We start from the raw sequence: 20,030 nt of genomic DNA, 5'->3' as shown, positions 1-20,030 counted from the left end.
GGCGGGTCTTCGGTGGGGTTTGTGTGTGGTGGGGTTTGTGTGTGGGGTTTGTGTGGGGTGGGGTTTGTGTGGAGCTTGTGTGGGGTGGGGTTCATGTGGGTGGGTTTTGTGTGGGCGGAGTCAAAAAAATTCAATTTATCTTTGTCTTTTGTAGTTCCTGTGAATAAAATGAACCTAAAATCTCTCCCCTTCCAAGTCATATATCTTATAAGTCCAAGGAACCGTATCTATTACATCAACAATTTTAAAAAGTTCGTTCGTCCATCGTTTAGTATAACCCTTTTCAAAATGAGATTTCCACCTATATATTCTTACGATATCAAAAACTTTGAACTTAGGTTTTCTGACATTAATCTCTTTTTCATATTTTAATTTTGTAAATGTTTCTGATGGTTTCATATTTGTTGACGTGTGAATCGTGTCATTATACTTATCCACAATATCCTGAATAAAAGATGACCATTGTTGTGAACCGAGTTGTGTGAATTTTTTATATAGTCTTTCTTTTAAGGTACGATTAAAACGTTCAACAACAACTGCCTTCCCTTCATTAAAGGTACTGTATAATGTAATACTGTTATTTTTTCGAAAATTCATAAATGTCTTGTTATAAAACTCTCTATCCTCATCAGTCCACAATTTTTTAGGTTTTCTCTTACTTTTATTAAATATCTGTTGAAAGGCTAACATAAGAGTATTACCTGTTTTGTTTTTTAATGGTACAACCCATGCGTATCTACTCCTCAAATCAATAACGGTTAAAGCATACTTGTACCCCTTATCATTATTGAGTTCAATCAAATTAGCAGACCAGATATAATCTACTTCCTTGGAATAAACTTTCCTTCTCTGAAACTTTGTGAATATTGGTTTATGTAATTCATCAGCTAATTGCTCTTCAATCTTAATGACATCATTAGAGCTTACAAGTTTTTTGAATTTCCAAGTCCAAGTTTCAATTTAGCACTGATCATCTTCTTTACGATGAACCTATCAACTTTTTCTCTCAAGGTTGGATTTTGTATCAGAGACAAATTATACAACATTTCTCTATCGGCTTCATGCTTTTCTTCCAAAGTTGTGGTATTCCCATAATCAATATCGTGTCTCATGCACACTTCATCAACTCTATTGATGGCTCACTCCAGGATTTAGGATTGTCTGCCTCATCTAATCTTTTATCCAAGTTTGTGCCTGGACCACAGAAAGAATACCCTGGAAGATGTAATTCCCCTGGTATTCCAGTAGTTGTAAATTTACTTCCTGATAAAAACTTTTGTATATCTCCTCCACGTTTGTGTTTGGAGATAAATTGATTTTTTTTTGAACCACACACTAAACATATACCTTTTTGTATAACCCTGTTATTTTTACTTTTAATATATGAAATATTTTTAGTATTAGTTTTCTTTTTACATTTGAGACAATAACTCATTTATTTATGAGAAAAATTCCTGCAGAGTGCAAAAACATTTTTAGTTTCCAACATGCACATTTGAATCTTAATTTTTAAAACATAAAGAATCCTTAGAAATGCCTTCACTCTCTCCTCCATTTATTTAAGAAAAAAAAATAAAAAATAAAAAAACTTGAATTAAAATCCATATCTTGTCGATGTCAATAGTCTTGTCGAAAGTATTGCAAATAGACTTGTCAATTCTTTGTTTTCCTCCTCGGTGGGTTGAGTTATTTTCTTTAATACCCCTAATCTTTTTTTAATCTCACTGGTTTCCATATTTTGATATTTATTCATTCTCTCTCTTTCCTTCCTCTCCTCCCTCTCTCTCTTCTCTCTTTCCTCCCTCTCTCTCTTCTCTCTCTTCTCCCTTTCCTCCCTCTCTCTCTCTCTTCTCTCTTTCCTCCCTCTCTCTCTTCTCTCTCTTCTCCCTCTCCTCCCTGTCTCTCTTCTCTCTTTCCTCCCTCTCGCTCTTCTCTCTCTTCTCCCTCTCCTCCTTCTCTCTCTTCTCTTTTTCCTCCTTCTCTTTCTACTCCCTCTCCTCCTTCTCTCTCTTCTCCTTTTCCTCCTCTTCCCTCTCTTCTTCAACTCATTCCTCATCCCTTATTATCCTTGAATTGCTTACACCCCATAGAATATCATACATTTGATATATTCATCAGGATTTCTTGTTATTCCTGTATCCAAAATAATTTTTTTTGTGGGAAAAAAAAAAAAACAGGAAACCAATAAAATTTATTTTGGATTTCTAAAAGAGCCTTACCTTTTCTTAACTTTATAATTTTTTCATTATTTAACATTCTAATTAAATCTAAAGTTGTGGGTTTATCAACATCAGCATAATTCCAATCTTTTATTGAAAATACCTCATTCTTATGTTGTAGAATATATTTATTAAAATACCGAATACCCTTTTCTTGAAGGTATGCTTGGACACAGAAATGATAAATTTCTTGAAGCCTTCTTGCTGTCATTTATGTATTAGAAATATATGTTAGAATAATATTATGGCACGAAACACCTCCCCATCTTCCCATAGTTAAATCATTTTGTATTTCCTTACTTATTATATATAATCCTGTTTTTTCTGTTTCATGATATAAACAAGGGCAAAACCATTATAATATTTACCCTTATTAAATTCTTTTATTTGTTGTTTACTAATCGTGGCCCCACAAAACTCATTCTCGATACCAAGTGGATAATATTCTTCCTTACGAGACTGATTTGATTGTTCCAGGTCTTCGAGGTTAATTTTAAATGACCAATTATACCCTAAATCATTCATATCATACCCCCATTGTTCTATTCTCATACAAACGATACGCCCTTCTTTATAAAAATTTATTTTAATTCGAACTGTGAATTCTGTATGACCTGGAGATAATATCAACACTTCTGTATCTTTGGAATACACGGCCGTTTTATTTAAGGATATATATTGTGATAAATCGCTTAATCTCACCAAGTCATTCGCGTCAGTCGGGCTTGGATAATTTTTTAATTTATTAGCATTTTTCATGTTAATATTTTTGATTATATTATATTTATGCCGTTCAACCTGTGCCTTTGCGTAATAATTTGATAAATCAATATCCAGTTCTTGGGATACACCAAAGATAGAACCATCTTTACCAACATAAGTCATTTATATTAGATTAAAAATAATATAAAAATTTTTATTTTTGTTGAGTTGAAATAACACATACAGACATAATTGACCACAACACTTGGAATTTAATTCTTGGACTTGAAATGTTTGATAAACACCATTCTGTAAGAATTCTATGACTTCAACAGGTGGTGGAAGACCAAAACTATCAAAATAATATTTGTCTTGACTATTGAAAATACAAACCCAATGAGAACCTTTCCCATTATTATCTTCTAAGTTCATAATAATATTCTTTGTATGTTTCGGCACATTTGTTAATTCATCTCTCATACAAATAACCACATTATGAATTTTTAATTTCTTACAATATTTGACAAGTTGTAAATTTGATGTTGTATTCTTTCCAAATTCTTTAAGCCACTCCTCAATGCTCATTTATTTATGAGAAAGATATAATCTATTACCCCTTTTAGTTAATTTTACACCTGCTTGTGCTATAGAAGAAAGCATATCTCCAACTACCAATCTCACTTTATCAGGCAGACCTTCAAGTTTTTCAGCAAAATCTACAATTACACCACTTCCACTAATTTGTTTCTCCAACTCTTTGTTATGTCTTTCCAATTCTTTTTGAGCCTGGAGTTGAGCCTTCCTTTCGTTGGCAGTTTTCACCGCTGTTGAAATACCACCCGTCAATGCTCCAACCGCACTTAAACCAGCAAATAAAGGAATTAGAAATGGGAGAAATCCTCCACTCGTCTCTCTTATTGAATATTTTTTCAACATTGGTTTTGTCATTTTAATTTTAAGTGAGCCAGTGTCATTCAAGATTTTAACCTGTTCTCTTGTGAGCAAAACATCAATTCTTACTGCTCCTTTTCTCTGAATTGTATTAACGTTAATCGTACAAGGCTTTTGATTTTGAACACAAGATGATAGTTTATGAAGATTGATTTGATTAACATATACCCCAGTTGGTACTTTGCCACTCATTTATTTAACAAAAAATTATGTGAGACTAATCATCACACCATTATCTGTATTAATCTGTAATTCTGTTTCTTCCAAAAGCAAACAATATGTATCAACTTCTTCACTCTCTCCTCTTTCAATGTATAGGGAAGTATCCACTCGATTAGACTTTATAGTTTCCTTTTGAGCGCTCAGGTCAAACGCATAGATTGTATACAAACTTTTAAATGCTGTCATATCCAAAATAGGTTCTTTATTTCCATTACTTTCACACACCTTTTGGTAAGACTTGTATGCTTCAGCAAAATCATTTTTTTCCCAATTAATTTCCAATCTATCTCGTGGATAAAATGTTCCATCTAGAGAAACGCGAAGTTGTTTCACCTTAGCATTATCACTCAATGCATTATTCTTATCAGTCGCAGTATCACCATCTGGCTTTTTAAAAATGATCCACAGATATCGTGGCTTTACTTCCAGAACACCCAAATTCCACGTGTAAGTAGTTTGGTTGAGTTTAACGTGTTGACATCTTCTTTTGAGGTATGATACACTGAGTGGTTTCTTTGAGTTAAGTCTTCTATTCAACATCTCTTCTGTTTTAAGATTAGGAGTATATTCACTGATATACTAACTCATTTCCTCAATTACAAATTTATTCTGATCACCAAAAGCATTACCAACACCAAAAAGCAATCTATTTTCATTATCATTCCTTTGTAGTTGAAATCTAATTTTAAGACCATACAGAACATTATCATGATCACAAAATCCAAATATACCTTTAAGAGGAACTGCCACAGTAAAACTATTTTCTACTTTTGTATCATCATTATACGCTCCTTTCCTTTGAGTATATCCAGGGTCTGTATTTGTTCCCGTTGACATATCAGGAATAAAACCTTCGACAGACCCCTTTCCCATTCTATCACTGAATGTATAGAGTGTAAATTTCATCATTTGAGATACAGCAGAGACATAATCAACCGCTTCAACTTCTTGTGTTCCAATCTACAAACGCACACTATCAAACATTTTCCAGAAGAAATCATTTACAAGTGTAGCGTTTGTGTTATTCCCAGCTTTAGTGAATTTAAATTTACACAACAAGAAACTTTCGGAGAGATTCAAATAGTTTGTTGATTATTTATTTCAAAACTTTTTGTACCATTCGTATTCCAGTCTGTTCCAGTTGTTGCATTTACCTTGAAGTAATCTTCTTTTTTAGTGGCGTTTGAGATAATAATAGTATCATCCAAATCATAGATACTATCAATTGCTTCCATACTTGTATTTATTTTGGAAAAAAAGATGTTAAAACTTTTGAAACCCTGATCCAAGTATTCAAATTATTTTCTGTCGTTCTTGGGGGGACAACTGAGTTTTGCCTTTCTTAATTTCTTTTATTGCTTGTAATTTATGAGATTCCTTCTGGGCATATTTTATGCTCTTTACAGCACCTGCTACATTTCCCACAGCAGAAGCAGTTGAACCAATTAGATCTTTATGTTTAAGAATCGTTGAACCAATACCCATGAGAGTATCAATTATCCCATCTCCTCTAAATTGAAGTCCAACACCCCTTTGTCTCTTAGGTTTATAGTATCCTCCACCAAGATACATGCCTTCACCCTTGTAGTATGGGGAAAGGAACATCCCATCCCCTGTAATTATTTTATATTTTCCCAACTCGTGTTTCCTCACAATAACCATCGTAATTATTTATTGGAAAACTTCACGTAGGTGAATTCTGATGGATATAACTTCTCCATGAAAAGAAATCATACGATTATCTTGGTCGGTTATCCTAAAATTTACTCTGTGTATGGTTTTTCCTGACACAGGGAGATAAACCAAATTTTTGGGTTCCATATTGAATTTATAACCAATTGGGGTTGAGTATGAGCTGAATGAAAATATTGTATTTGTTTTTTTTCCATCATTATAAGCACCATCAATCAAATCACAGTGAATTAACACCGAATTTATTCCTGAGGATATTTGAATGACATTATCACTGTAAAATGTCCCATTAGTTTCAATCTTTTTTGAGGAGAAACCCAATAACTCTCTAAATGAATTATCAATTGTGAAATCAAACTTGTAGTTATTTTTAACTTTAATCATTGATTTTGAAGTATGTTTTTGAATGTCTATAACAATATTTTTTGGTTCATCACCCTGTTCTTTCAGAAGACAAGCAATTTCGGAAGATATTTGAGAAATCTCATATGCTCCGGGTGAGACTGTTATCGTTTTGTATCCACTTCCCGGATTATAACTAAACTTGTCATTTTTCTCAGTTATATTAAATAAGGTATTATAAGTTTCCATGGACAATAAAGATGCCTCATATTCTTTTGTTGTGTCAAGTTGTAGTGGGTATGGGAATGAAGATGTGTGGTCGCTTGTTGTGAAATTGAAACTAAGGATTGTGCTTCTCATCTTATTTAATATGAGATAAAATGTCTTTATATTGATATTTATTAATTATTTTCATGTTCATCAACTGGTCTAAAATGGCTGATGCTTCATTAAAACAATTGTTATTTCCAGCCTTCTTACTGCCTAACAACAATAACAGTCGATTAACTAATTGTGATGGGTCATTTGGAAGAAAACTAACACCTGAACCAAGGATACTTAAAGCCTGAATAATGTGTTTCTCCTTCTCATTCTTCCTACTTTTACCAGATAGAATAACCCTATAATTTAGAGTGTTCAGCAGATCAATATATACTCTATAATAATTATTTTTCATATCCAATGGTTTATCAACATACTTTGATTCATCCCTCACAGTTGAACCTTGTCGTCCATCTTTTGTGAGAAGAAACATTAATCTCGGAGTTAGTTTAACAGAGGGTTGAGCAGAACCCAAGAACCTTAATTCATCATTAAATATCAATACCTTTTCTTGAACAAGATGAAATATTGCTGGTTGTTCTGTTGGAATGAGTCCTGCTTTGGTTTTTGAATCCGCTGAATATTCATTGTTTTGAAGAGCATTCACAATATAATCAGGGGGTCGATTAATCTCTTCCAGTTGTTGAAATAAACCTTCATCATCATATTCTAATTCTCCTAAATGCTCTAATTCTTCCTCCGTCATTTGATCAAAATCTTTTAACATTTGAAGTTTTTTAGGAGTATATTCTACTGTGGGAACTGTGGAAACATCTTTCATTTTTTTCTTGGGAAGTTTTTAAAAGTGGTTTAAAAAATTTCTCTTGTTTTCTTTCAAATGCTTCTTCACCCATTAGTTTCTGTCTGTGTTTCTTCTTTATGTCTTCCTGTTGTTTTACAACTTTTGAAACCAACTCTTGATGTTCCTTAAATCTTCTTGCTCTTTCTTTTGCATCCATTTATTTATTGGAAAATATCATTCAATGAATTGTAAAGATCAACAGGGAAATTTTCGTTTTCTTCATCATTCAAGTATATGTGTTCAAATAAATCCTTTTCTTTAAATATTTTATCAAATTCTTTATTAACATTAATGCGAGTTGTAATTTCTTCTTCACTAATACTTGCATCTCTGCTTTTCATACGTTTGCGTTGAGTTTCTTCATCAACATCAAAACCGAATGATAAAATCTTCACTCCGCTCAGATGTTTAATAATTTGTCTCGTTCCTTCTGGATCAGTTTCTAATATCCCAAGACCACCAGATTTTAGTTTCCTTAACTCACTCTTACAATGTGAATATTTTGTTGTACCAAGAGAAACCTCCTCAAATATTTGACCTTCATTCCTCAATCACATATGTTCCTCCACTGAAATATAGTGATAATCTTCACCTTTTACTTCTCCAGGTCTTATTGCTCTCGTTGTTGTTGATACAATGCGTATCACGGGGTGTTTTTTAAGTAAATTTACAATATTCTCATTTGTACGACACAAGAATCTTGATTTCTGAAAGTTTTTTTCCAGAAGCAGATTTACCCACAAGATTTATAATAATAGTTGTCATTTATATATGTCATTGTTTATAAAACAAAAAATATATCCCTTAATATCTCATCTTGTTTCACAACAATATATTTATATTTTTCAGTCATGTGCTTCATGTAATCCCCAAATTTATTTTTACTACATAATGTAGAACAATTATCTCTCCAAAAATTATTGATATCTATTGAATTTAACTTGAATAAAATAAAAGTATTAGCATTGTTTCTGATGGAACGACGAGGAAGTTGAAAGTACGATTGACTAAGATAAATACAATTACAAGAAGAATGTCTCCCTCTTGTGTAGTAACTGTCCATTACCGTTTGGTTTCTCTCATTAACACAATCATCAAAGATAACGAGGTTCTTTTTTGATTTATCCAAATCTTGGGGAGACGGTATATCATCCGTATTATCACTAAGAATACAAGTTATCGGATTTGATTTCTTTTTACATCTCTGTGTATCACAAAATAGTTGAATTATATCTTCAATGTGAAAATCATTTAGGTTTTTTTGAAGTTTAAATAAACCGATTATATCTTCTTTTTGAAGACCAGCATTAAAACCTTGTGAGAGTAGTTGATACTCTGGTTGAAAACTCGACTTTGTGAAAATTATTAAATTATCATAATCTAAAAAGTTGGGAGTGAGGAGCATCTTTAAAAGTAAGCAGGTTTTTCCACATCCACTTGAACCAACTATGAGACATCTTAATGAATTTGGGAGATTTTTATGGTTGTTAAATTTTATCTTATTTTCCCAAATGGGTAAAAAATCATTCATTTATATATTTGGAAAACAGGTTATTTAATTTATTATTGGCTTTTTTAGAAACTATATTTTATCCTAAGTTCAGGTTTAATTTCAAGATAATCCATTATTTTATTTATGCAATATCTTGTGTTGATATTTCCCTGAAAATCACATCCATGAATAATATATAACAACAATCCTTTGAACATTTCTCTAATATGTTCAGTTTCTTCCCTTGTAAGGAAAGGTGTGTTATCACCCTCATACTTTACATTCATTTCTCTAATCAATCTTGTAAAGTCGTTCATTTTTGGTGTAAATCTAAAAGAATTATTTTCCTTTTTATATTTTTGATTATCATTAATTAGAAGATAATCACAGAATATACATTGTTTATAGGCTTTTGACTCTGTGTTTAATCCCCGTCTTTCACACGCAGGACAATTCTCAAATTTGTCATATGGAGAATCAGGAAAGTCTAGCATATTTATAAAGTAAAACTTTACTTAAAAACTGAAATTCATCTATACTTTCAGTTGTATATTGACTCATATTTAATAATATTACCATCGATATCGATATACTTTTTTTTCATGACCAGATTCAACGACAACATTTTTTATATTAAAGGTAATTTTAAAATGATCGTTTAGTACTATTGAACAAAATGTCATTTCACCTGATATATTAACATCCTTTATTTCATCAGGATTTACATCTTTAGGGTTGTTGAAAAAAATACAAATTTCTCCTTGCATATTACAGATGGTCTTATCTTTTCTTTCTAAAGCTTCATCCATAAGGTTTTTGTTTTTTGATACTTTTTCTTGTTTCATTGCTTTTTCTAGTTTTGAATATATTACCAGAAGGAGAGGAGAAACTTTTGTTAGAGATACTTTAATTGATGTTCTACCAGGTATACTAAAACCCTTTCCACTGAAGGAAATTGAAGAACTCATTATTTACCATAATTGTTTTTATCCAATAGTTGTTATATTTATCTTTGTTCAATTTTACATCCTTGACATATTTCTCAGTATCTTTAACAAATGAAGAGATTGATTGAAACTTGTCTTTTGTGTCTTGAAACATTGTATTTATTAAGTCAAAAACTTGGAGGATAAAATGGTTTTAAGCACAGATTCACCTGTAAAATAAACGAAATTTTCATCAAGAAAATTTTAGTTTCAGCAAAGATTTATTATATAAATATGGTGAATACAACATACTGCGATGTTTGTAATCACAAATATAAACATTATAGAAAACACCTCCGAACCAACAAACACACATTTGATCTATTTCATAAAATATATCCTCTTGAGTTGGAAAGAAAACATTGTGATATCTGTTCAAAGGATGTTTTGAAGAGAAGTTATAATAGACATCTTCAATCACAAAAACACAAGAAAAATGAGTTTAAAGTAAAGGGAGACTATTATATTGAAACCACTGATGGGGCATTTAAAGGGCATACAAAAATAAGGATTTTTCAATTTGGAGAACCCGGTCCATCATCAATAGCTGAATCAATTGAAATAGTGAAACCTGATGTTGAAAAGGGTATGAAAAAGACATTAAAAGAAATGAAAACTTTAAAGTTTTATATGGGAGTGAAAATGAATATGAAAAGACAAGATGAAGAACAAACTCCTTATATGAGAACAGATCTTCATTTTATAACATCATTTCAAGATTTTTTGAATAGTGGGGTTTATGAAGAACTATCAAAACAAGAGGAGGATGTTGATAATACAGTGGTAGGAAGTGGATTCAATATTTAAAAAATCATCTTTTTCGATATACACATTCTAAAATCAAACCCTCTTAAAGCTTCTTCTTATATTGAATTACCAAAAGAAATAAAACTAAAGAAGGCAGTTGTTAATATTAAGAACAATGATAATAAATGTTTTCTCTGGTCTGTTCTTGCTCACTTTCATCCACCAAAATGTAATTCAGAAAGAGTAAAACAATATATGAAATATGAGAATACCTTGGACATTAAAGATTTTAAATTCCCAATGCCACGAACAGATATTCCTAAATTTGAGAAAAAGAATAATCTTTCTATTAATGTATATGGATTAACGGATACAAACAAAGTTCAAATATTAAAAATTTCAAACAACTATAAAAATGAAGAAACACACATTGATCTTTTATATTTTAGTGTTGGAAATAATTCACATTACACATACATCAATAATTTATCAAGATTAATCTCTTCTCAGGTATTCAGAACAGCAACCAAAATATATCCTTGTAAGCGATGTCTTAATTCATTTCATACAAAAGAACGATTAGAACAACATTCAAAATATTGTAGTAATCATAAATCAGCTGTAATTACAATGCCTAAACCTGGTGAAAAGATTTCTTTTGAAGATTATAGTAAATCTATCATGCACCCATTTGTGATATACGCTGATTTTGAGTGTATCCTTAAAAAGATAAATACTGCTTCTCCTAATCCAAAAGAATCATATGCAAATAAATATCAAAAACATATTCCTTGTGGTTTCTGTTATTATATCAAATCATCTGTTGGAGAAAAGTAAACAAACTTGAACATTATAGTGGAAAAAAAGCTTCACAAGAGTTTGTAAAACGATTAGAAAAGGATTGTATAAGACTCACTAAATTAATGAAAGAAACAAATGAACCGATGAAATTAACCAAAGAAGAAAAATTAGAATTTAGAAAGAACAATATCTGTCATATTTGTGAGGGGGAAATTAAGGAGTCTAAAGTTAGGGATCCTTGTCATCTTACTGGTAAATATAGAGGTCCTGCTCATTCCTGTTGTAATCTTAATTATAAATTACCTTCTTTTATTCCAGTCTTTCTTCACAACAGCGCCAACTATGATACACATCTATTTATAAATGAACTTTCAAAAACACCAGGGAATATTTTTGCCATAACAAACACAAGTCAAAAGTACATTTCATTTACAAAAATGATATTCACAAAACCTTTAACTCGTATTAGGTTTCTAGATTCTTACAAGTTTATGGGAACACCACTAGCCTACCTCGCATCAAATCTAAGCTCCACGAACTCTTTTCCAAATCTTAATTCATTCTTTCCAAAAGAGGAAATTCTCACTAAAGAGGAAATTCAGATTAAAGAGAGAATTCAAAGTAAAGAGGAAATTCTAATTCATGAGGAAATTAATGAAGAAATTCTAACTGAAGATGAAATTCTAATTATAAAGAAAATTCGAACAATGAATGAAATTCTAACTAAAGAGGAAATTCTGATTAAAGATGAAATTCTGATTAAAGAAGGAATTCTCACGAGAGATGAAATTCAAACAAGGAATGAAATTCAAAGTAAAGAGAAAATTCTTACAAGTAAGGGAATTTATCCTTACGATTATATGGATTCATTTATGAGATTTAAAGAAACACAACTTCCTTCAAAAGAAAGTTTCTATAATAACCTTTATGAAGAAGAGATAAGTGATAAGGAATATAAACACGCACAAGAAATATGGAAAATATTTCAGATAAATAACCTTGGAGAATATCATGATTTATATCTAAAAACAGATGTTTTATTGTAAGCTGATGTGTTTGAAGCTTTTAGATCACTCTGTCATAATAAAAATTGTTATGGATTAGATCCTGCCCACTATTTCACAGCTCCTGGTTTAGCTTGGAGTGCAATGTTGAAAATAACAAAACAAGATATAGATTTAATCAGTGATGTTGATATGCTTTTGATGATTGAGAAGTCCAAGAGAGGTGGAATATCACAAGTATGTTCAAAAAGATATGCTAAAGCAAATAATAAATATCTTCCAAATTATGATAGTGAAAAAGATAGTAATTATTTGATGTATTTTGATGCTAATAATTTGTATGGATGGGCAATGTCTCAATCTCTGCCTTATGGTAAATTAGAGTGGGTGGAAGAAAAAGATTATGAAAAGGCTTTGATGAATATTGTTATTTCTTCTCAAGAGGAATTGAATGACGAAGAAGAAGGTTATTATTTTGAAGTTGATTTGAGGTACCCGAGTGATCTTCATAATAAGCATAAAGACCTTCCTTTTGCATGTGAGAAAGAAACCCCAAAGAAAGAATGGTTCAGTGATTATCATAAAAGTTTTAATATTAAAGGCAAATCAACAGAAAAGTTATTAACAACATTCTATGATAAAGAGGGATACGTTTTGCATCAGAGAAGCTTAAAACAGTTTTTGAGAGAAGGATTGAGAGTAGCTAAAATTCATAGAGTTTTAAAATTTAAACAAAGTCCTTGGATGAAAAAGTATATTCAATTCAATACAGATATGAGAGCAAATACAAAAGTAAAATTTGAAGGGGACTTTTATAAATTAATGAATAATGCTGTATTTGGAAAGACTATGGAAAATGTTAGAAACAGGCAAAACATTAGATTCGCAACATCTTGGAAAGAAGCTTCAAGATTGATAAATAAACCAAGTTTTGAGAGAGAAGAGGTTTTTTCAGAGAACTTTTCTGCAATTCATATGAAAAAGGAAAGTATTGTAATGGATAAACCAATTTATATTGGAACAGCAGTTCTTGATTTATCAAAGATATTGATGTATGATTATTTGTATAATGACTTAAAGAAAGAGTATGGTGAAAATGTTTCATTGTTGTATATGGACACTAATAGTTTTATCCTAGATATAAAAACTGATGATGTTTATAAAGATATGAAGAAAAATATTGGAGTATATGATACAAGTAATTTCAGCAAGAAGAGCGAGTTATTTTCCAAAAAGAATGAAAAGGTTATTGGTAAGATTAAGGATGAGTTGGGTGGAAAAGTAATGAGTGAGTTTATTGGATTGAGAGCAAAGGCATATGCTTATAAGTATGGTGATCAGATTGATAAAAGGTTAAAGGGAATAAAGAAATATGTAATAAATAAATCAATAACTTTTAGAAATTATTATAATTGTTTGATGAATAAGAGAGAAGAATATAGGAAAATGAATACAATAAGAAGTTATAAACATAACATATATCGGGAAGAAGTTAATAAAAAGGCATGAGGAGCCTTTGATGATGAAAGATTTATTTTAGATAATGGAATAGATTGTGTTCCATATGGATATTATATGATAGAGTGAATAGAATAGATTGTGTTTTAACAATGGGAAGATGGGTTAGGGTTTTTTAAGGGCTACGCCGCATTTTTTCGCAATATATAAATGGTCAAACCAAGTATTAATCAAACTAAAGAGTGGAAAAAATCTCAGTCTTTGTATATAAATGGAAAACATAATGAATGTGAAAAATATCAAATAAGTCTTATTGAAAAAATAACTAAAACAAAGGTAAATAAAACAAATAAGCGAATCAATTTAAAAACTAGTAAGGATGTAAAGAAAAAAATGAATATCCTTGAATGGACTGAAAACTTTGATGGTTATCAATTGAACAATGAAAAAACAATTTACTATAATCTCAAAATGATATGTGGCTCAGGAGGTGGTCAAACAAGAGCATTAAGAGAAGTTTATCATTTCGTAATGGCACAAAAGGGGTATCTTAAAAAATATAAAGATTCAAATGTTTTGTTTTTCAATATTTTAGATGGGGATTATTGTGCAAAGAAAATTAAACTATTGAAGGAATTTGAGAATGAACAAATCTTTATAGGTTCAATGAGTGAGCTAAACAATATGCATTGGTTATTTGAAAAAGAGTGTCCCGAGGCTTCGACGTTTCAGATATTTCTTTAGAATCACCTTTAACAAATCACATTACCACTTTACTACTTGAACAAATCTTTATCTTATTGCATGGGTTATTTGAAAAAAAAAAGTGTCCCCAGGTTAAAAGGGGAGACAAATAAATATACCTTGGGATAAAAAAATATGAATCGCTGAAAATCCCCCATTCATTTACATGGGGAAAAGTGAGCCAGAATCAGTATATTCACCCTACTCATGTAATTCAGTTTCACTCTTGAAAACTTTCTTACCCGGTTTTCCCTTCCTTTCGTCTTGGCAAAATATACATTTTGCCCAGTCTACTTTTTCATGTTTTCCACGCAATGACCGTGCCTCCAAATCCATGCTGTCCCTGCCACCGCCAGTTGCAGCTCCTTCGCACAGTGGTTTCGATCTGAGACGCTTCAATCGACTTTCAGCCGTGAAATCACAGTAACACGAGCTGTACCACATCAACGGCGATTCCCGTATTGAAATATCGTTCAGCCTGTTCAATCTATCGGATTCATCTCCGAGGCGATTGGGTTCAGCGAGGACCGTGATCACCCTATTCTTACCGTCGTCCGATGCTTGGCGTGTTACTTCCTTGCACTTTTTTGATTTCAAACAGAACAGACATGTGGACGCGAGTTCTGCCTCTTTTTTGCGTTTTTGCGAAACGAAACCTATCATTCCTATAGCTTTCATTTCATCCATTGCCCCGAATTTAACAATGCAATTGTCGTACATTTCACACAAAATGAAAGCAAAACAACGCAAAAGACGTGTTGAAAGCTCAACTGTTCAGCGCCATGTTGCACACACTGGCTACTTCCTCCGAAAGAGCGATTAGTGGACCGAGTGGAGCACCGTGGATGCTTCTATTTCGTGATTTTTTGAGAAAATCGATTTGGTTGCGCTTGGTACAGGCCCGTAGCCAGGGCTCAGTATTAAGGGGGGCATATGAACTGGATGGGGGGGCACAATTATTATATGTAATTTTTTGATAACCCGGTATACTATTGTATTCATGCAGCATTGACGCATCTATACTGAGGTTGCCGTCGCATACTAACCAAATTGATCTCAGCTAGATTTAATATATTCCGATGTTTTTGGTCAAAAATTATTCGAATGCAGGAGAGCCGCAACAAAATGGCACATTCACAATGCAAATATTCAATGATTAAACAATTGCCACCAATTCAGGTGCACTTATACAAGGTGTTGTGAAGAATTGGCATTACAAAATTAATATACCAGAGATACAATAACTAAACGGGGGAGGTTGGCACCAGAATCAGTGCACTTTGAAATAAGATACAGAAGGCTATGACCGACGATCATCATGTTAAACTATCAACAGCAAATACGACCAGCCTGAAGATACCACAAAGTCCGCATTTAAAGCAGTCAATAAACAGAGGTAAGGTTATGCACAAAGCACTCGATATGGGATATGCAAAGCACCAAACACAACATTTAACTTAAACATCAGAAGTACAAAGCAGCTGACCACAGCGGGTGCTGACCACAACCACACTGCAACCACAACCACACACGCATCACCAGCAGTCACACACACAATCTGAACTCCTCGTATAGTTTTTATACCACTGTACTCGCTGTCAAAAGAGCTGCAGGCGACGTGTCTCGGTGTGGAATCTTCTGAGGACCTTCTCCTTCCATTCATTCAGGCATTTACGTGTGAGGTCTCTCTCGAACGCCAGCTGTGCCTTGCATGCATGGACCGTCGATGGTCAGTGAAGACATTCCTCAATGTTGAGAATGAGTTTTCACACATGGCAGTGGACGCACCAAATGTTAGTCCACGTCTCATAGCAGTCACTACACTTGGCATGGCTTCCAGCGTTTTGTGTTATGTTGAGAGGAGTTTTTGTGTTGTCCATCTCTCGTTTGGCTGCTTTTCTGTCTGTGTGCAAATAAACTGCTTTGCAACCACACACTCTGTTTCACTGATGGTTGACTTTGCTAATGTCATGATGTGCTGGAGCAAGTGGGGATCCAAAAACGTGCCATTTTCAGGATTCAAGGCAGCGAGTGAACGGGCGAGTTGTGTGTTGCGCTCACTGAAGCGCTGAACGATCTCGCCAAGCACAGTGTCAATTACGCTGTAAAAAACCCTCTGCAGTTCCGTCTTGTCATTGTCGTTGTTTTGTCCTGTGGTCTCCAAAACTACAAACTGTTCCAAGTTCTTATGCATTGTGCGTCTCCATTTTGGTGGTGCAGGTGTAGAAGTGCAAGCATCGTTGGCCTTGTTCCACAGATCAGTGAACTCATCCTCAGAGCGGAGTTTCTTCACGCACTCTGTAGCACTCGCCACCAGTTCCAACCCCGTTAGCAAGTCCATGTCCTCTGTTTGCAAGAGTCTGTTCGGGCCATCTAACAACATCAGCAGTTTTTGTGCAAAGTTGGCAATGAACATGAAGGCAGGCCCAGAGACTTCCCGCAAAAGGCCAATAGCCTCCATCCTCATCTCTGCACCGTAGGCGCGCTCTGCATCAATCTCCGACAGTAAGGATGTGATATCCTTAAAAGATCCTATGATCACAGACACGGTGGCTAAATGTCCCGTCCACCTTTGATCAAGAAGTCGTTTTAACCGCTCACCTTTTTTCTGTGCAGCAACAGTGGGCTTTCTGAAGAATTTGTACAGGCAACAACAAACCTCGAGGAAATCAGTGACAGCTTTCTCTGCTGCCAGTGCGTGGATAACTACCAGATGGAGTTGGTGATTTAAGCAGTGCACATAGGGGATTTCTCTTTCCAATATCTCTTGCAACAACTTTTGCACCCCACCGTGCTTCCCAGCCATTACCGAAGCCCCGTCATACACCTGACTTAATATTTTTGACGTGTCAAGTCCTGTTTTTGTCAGCTCCGCAATTATTAGGTCTGTCAATGTTTTTGCATCTCCAGCGTCGGCTGTAGCTATTGTGAGTAGACGCTCTGTTGCTTCATTTGATGCCGATACAAAGCGAATGATGATTGATATGTTCTCACATTCAGTGGGGTCCCTCGTCCCATCCACCTTGATGGTAAACCACGATGTGCCTACTTCTTCCACGATGGCATCAGTCACAACATTACTCAATGTGCAGATCAGTTCATTCTGCATTTCCGGACTAGTATAGCTTGCGTTTCGTGGGATATGCTTTATTATTTCGGCGAGCTTGGTGTCTTTTTTGAGTGTGTAGTTTAAAAGCGAGAGGAAGAGCCCACTGTGCCCGTCTGACATATCTTCAAAATTATCAAGGCTCCCTCTAAAAGGTATCTGATTTTCGGCGAGAAATCCCACAACATCGATAAGAGCAGACACATAGTACCGGTTTCTATTTAGCTGGTCAGCATTGAGGAGTGTGCAAATCTCCTAACCACAATCGATGCGCCTCTCATTCTCCTTCCACCTCAAAACACAAGTTAAATGTTCCTTTGAAGTTGCGTGTTTGTGAAACCCCCTGCCTTTCTCCACGGCATGTTTCCAATTCCAGTAGCCTCGCACTGTGAAAGTAGAGTCCACTGGGCCACGTGCGGTGTTAAACTTCCTACATGGATAGCAGAATGCTGCATCTGTCTGCACACTGTATTCCAGCCATTCATTAGTCTGGTACCACGAGGACACAAACGAACAACTCTTGTTCTCAAACAGATGGCCAGGGTACCGCTGTAGAACAACTTGGTTCGGTCTCTCACTTCCAAGATCATCGGGAAGCAGCTTGACAGTCACACCCGATCCCAAAGCCGCCGCCGAGCATGGCAACTCGGCTGCCTGCGCTGGGGCTCCAGCCACAGGGCAAACGTTGCTGGCTTGGCCAGTACAGGTTGGCCAGCTTCTGTCGGTATTTCATCGACATGATCGTCTTTTCCTCCTCCTCCTCCTCCAACTCCTCCCACAACACGTCTTTCATCAGCTTCTTCATTTTCGTCGCTTGCATTTTTTCTTTTTCTGAGCCATTTTCGTATATCCATCATCCACATCTTTTTCTCCTGCTGCAAGCTCGTACTCTGTGATTCGTCCCTCGTGACTCGCGTCACTAATCTCACGACTTGCGAGATTTGAGGGTTGACAGTTTTATTTATTAAATGATCGATGCATCAAAAACAGGTTTTACCTGCATAATTTCAAATGTAAGCATGATTGCAAACACACATATTTTTAATTTTTATTATAAAATTACTTTTGTAAGATGGAGGGTTGACGGGTTGTGAAGGTCACGTGGTGCACGTGCACTTCATCTTTAATAATGTAAATTATGTCTTTTCCTTAATCATATTATGACTATATTACATTTATACCTAACTTACAACCAATCAGGTAACCTGCTCAATGGGGTCTCCATATCGAATACGCTGATTGGCTATTCCTTAAAACTAAATGATCCACGATATATATATATATATATATATATATATATATATATATATATATATATATATATATAACCATCCACAACATCGACATTCGACACGAGGTCTTGGCTGCTGGTGTTGGTGCTTGCGTTATTATCTTTTATCTTGTGGTCTTGGACTGTATTGTCTTGCTAATTGCTTTTGGAGATGCGCTGGGAAGCGCACACTTATCTCTTGTCTGTTATTCAAAGAAGGATATTATCAAAGAACAGTTTATCCAAGAAGGCCTTATTATTCACCGTGTTGAACATCTGGAATAAGGGTTTTCGTTCACACAGGTGAACTCTTAAACAGCAAGTTCACAGTGGGCGCTCATCCTTAAACACTAAGTTGTTCACAGAGTACAACAGGGCATAAATGGGTGGCGTACAATTGGGGGGGGGGCACCAGATGCGCCATGGGGGGCATTGCACCCAAATGCCCCCCCCCCCTAGCGACGGGCCTGGCTTGGTATGGGGCAAATTCTCAACAACAGAGATATTTTCTACCTTTTCGCACCCCATACCAGTTTTTAACATGAAATGCCTGCGGGGTGTCACGATAGGTTAGGTTGGCCGGCCGTCTGGAGGATATCCTTCCAAATAAACACACTCGCTGAGGCCTCTCACCATGCTTTCCATTTCATCCAGATCCTTGAAGCGCCAACGAACAGCTCGCTTTTTACCTCACACGCCCGTACGTCGTACGTCTTGGCGTTTTTCGTCGGCATACGTGTCGTGGTCTTCCAGGAAACTCCACCGTGAAAGAGAAAAAATAATCATGAGATCACTGATTATACAATTATTCTCGGATGAACGCACACATTATAAAGAGGGTGAAATGATAGGAAAGTGGAGATTGCAATCCAAGACGTCAAAAAGGAAAAGAGAGGGAGACGAGGAGGTGAAAGAACCAACGTGACACGTGATCCTGGCTGACGCTGATTGGTCCCGCACGGCGCGAGCCGTGACTGGATTTTATCGACACGTCATTACGAAACAGATGTCCAATAGTGTGTGTGTGTGTGTGTGTGTGTGTGTGTGTGTGTGTGTGTGTGTGTGTGTGTGTGTGTGTGTGTGTGTGTGTGTGTGTGTGTGTGTGTGTGTGTGTGTGTGTGTGTGTGTGTGTGTGTGTGTGTGTCTGCGACCGCCGTTTCTCGACAACCAC

The 20,030-nt window shown here is 34.7% G+C and overlaps 1 protein-coding gene across 10 annotated transcripts in view; it reads right to left on the bottom strand.

The window, feature by feature from the left end:
* LOC147028222 (uncharacterized) overlaps positions 1-19,809 on the bottom strand; it is a 128,195-nt gene extending 108,386 nt beyond the window's left edge. For 3 of the 10 annotated variants that reach the window (XM_085878417.1, XM_085878424.1, XM_085878430.1), the window contains exon 1: positions 19,493-19,803. In XM_085878417.1, coding sequence (XP_085734543.1) covers positions 19,493-19,504 — 12 coding nt within the window. In that variant the 5' untranslated portion in view covers positions 19,505-19,803. Of the gene's footprint in view, positions 1-19,492 lie in introns of all 10 variants that reach the window. The other 7 variants (XM_085878418.1, XM_085878419.1, XM_085878422.1 and 4 more) reach the window with 4 other exon arrangements.
* Positions 19,810-20,030: the final 221 nt, after the last annotated feature.

The sequence above is a fragment of the Eptatretus burgeri genome, chromosome 4 (assembly GCF_056783735.1).
Source record: "Eptatretus burgeri isolate ZD-2024b chromosome 4, Ebu_testis_v1, whole genome shotgun sequence".
Classification (NCBI taxonomy): domain Eukaryota; kingdom Metazoa; phylum Chordata; class Myxini; order Myxiniformes; family Myxinidae; genus Eptatretus; species Eptatretus burgeri.
This window is presented reverse-complemented; position numbering and strand designations above follow the sequence as displayed.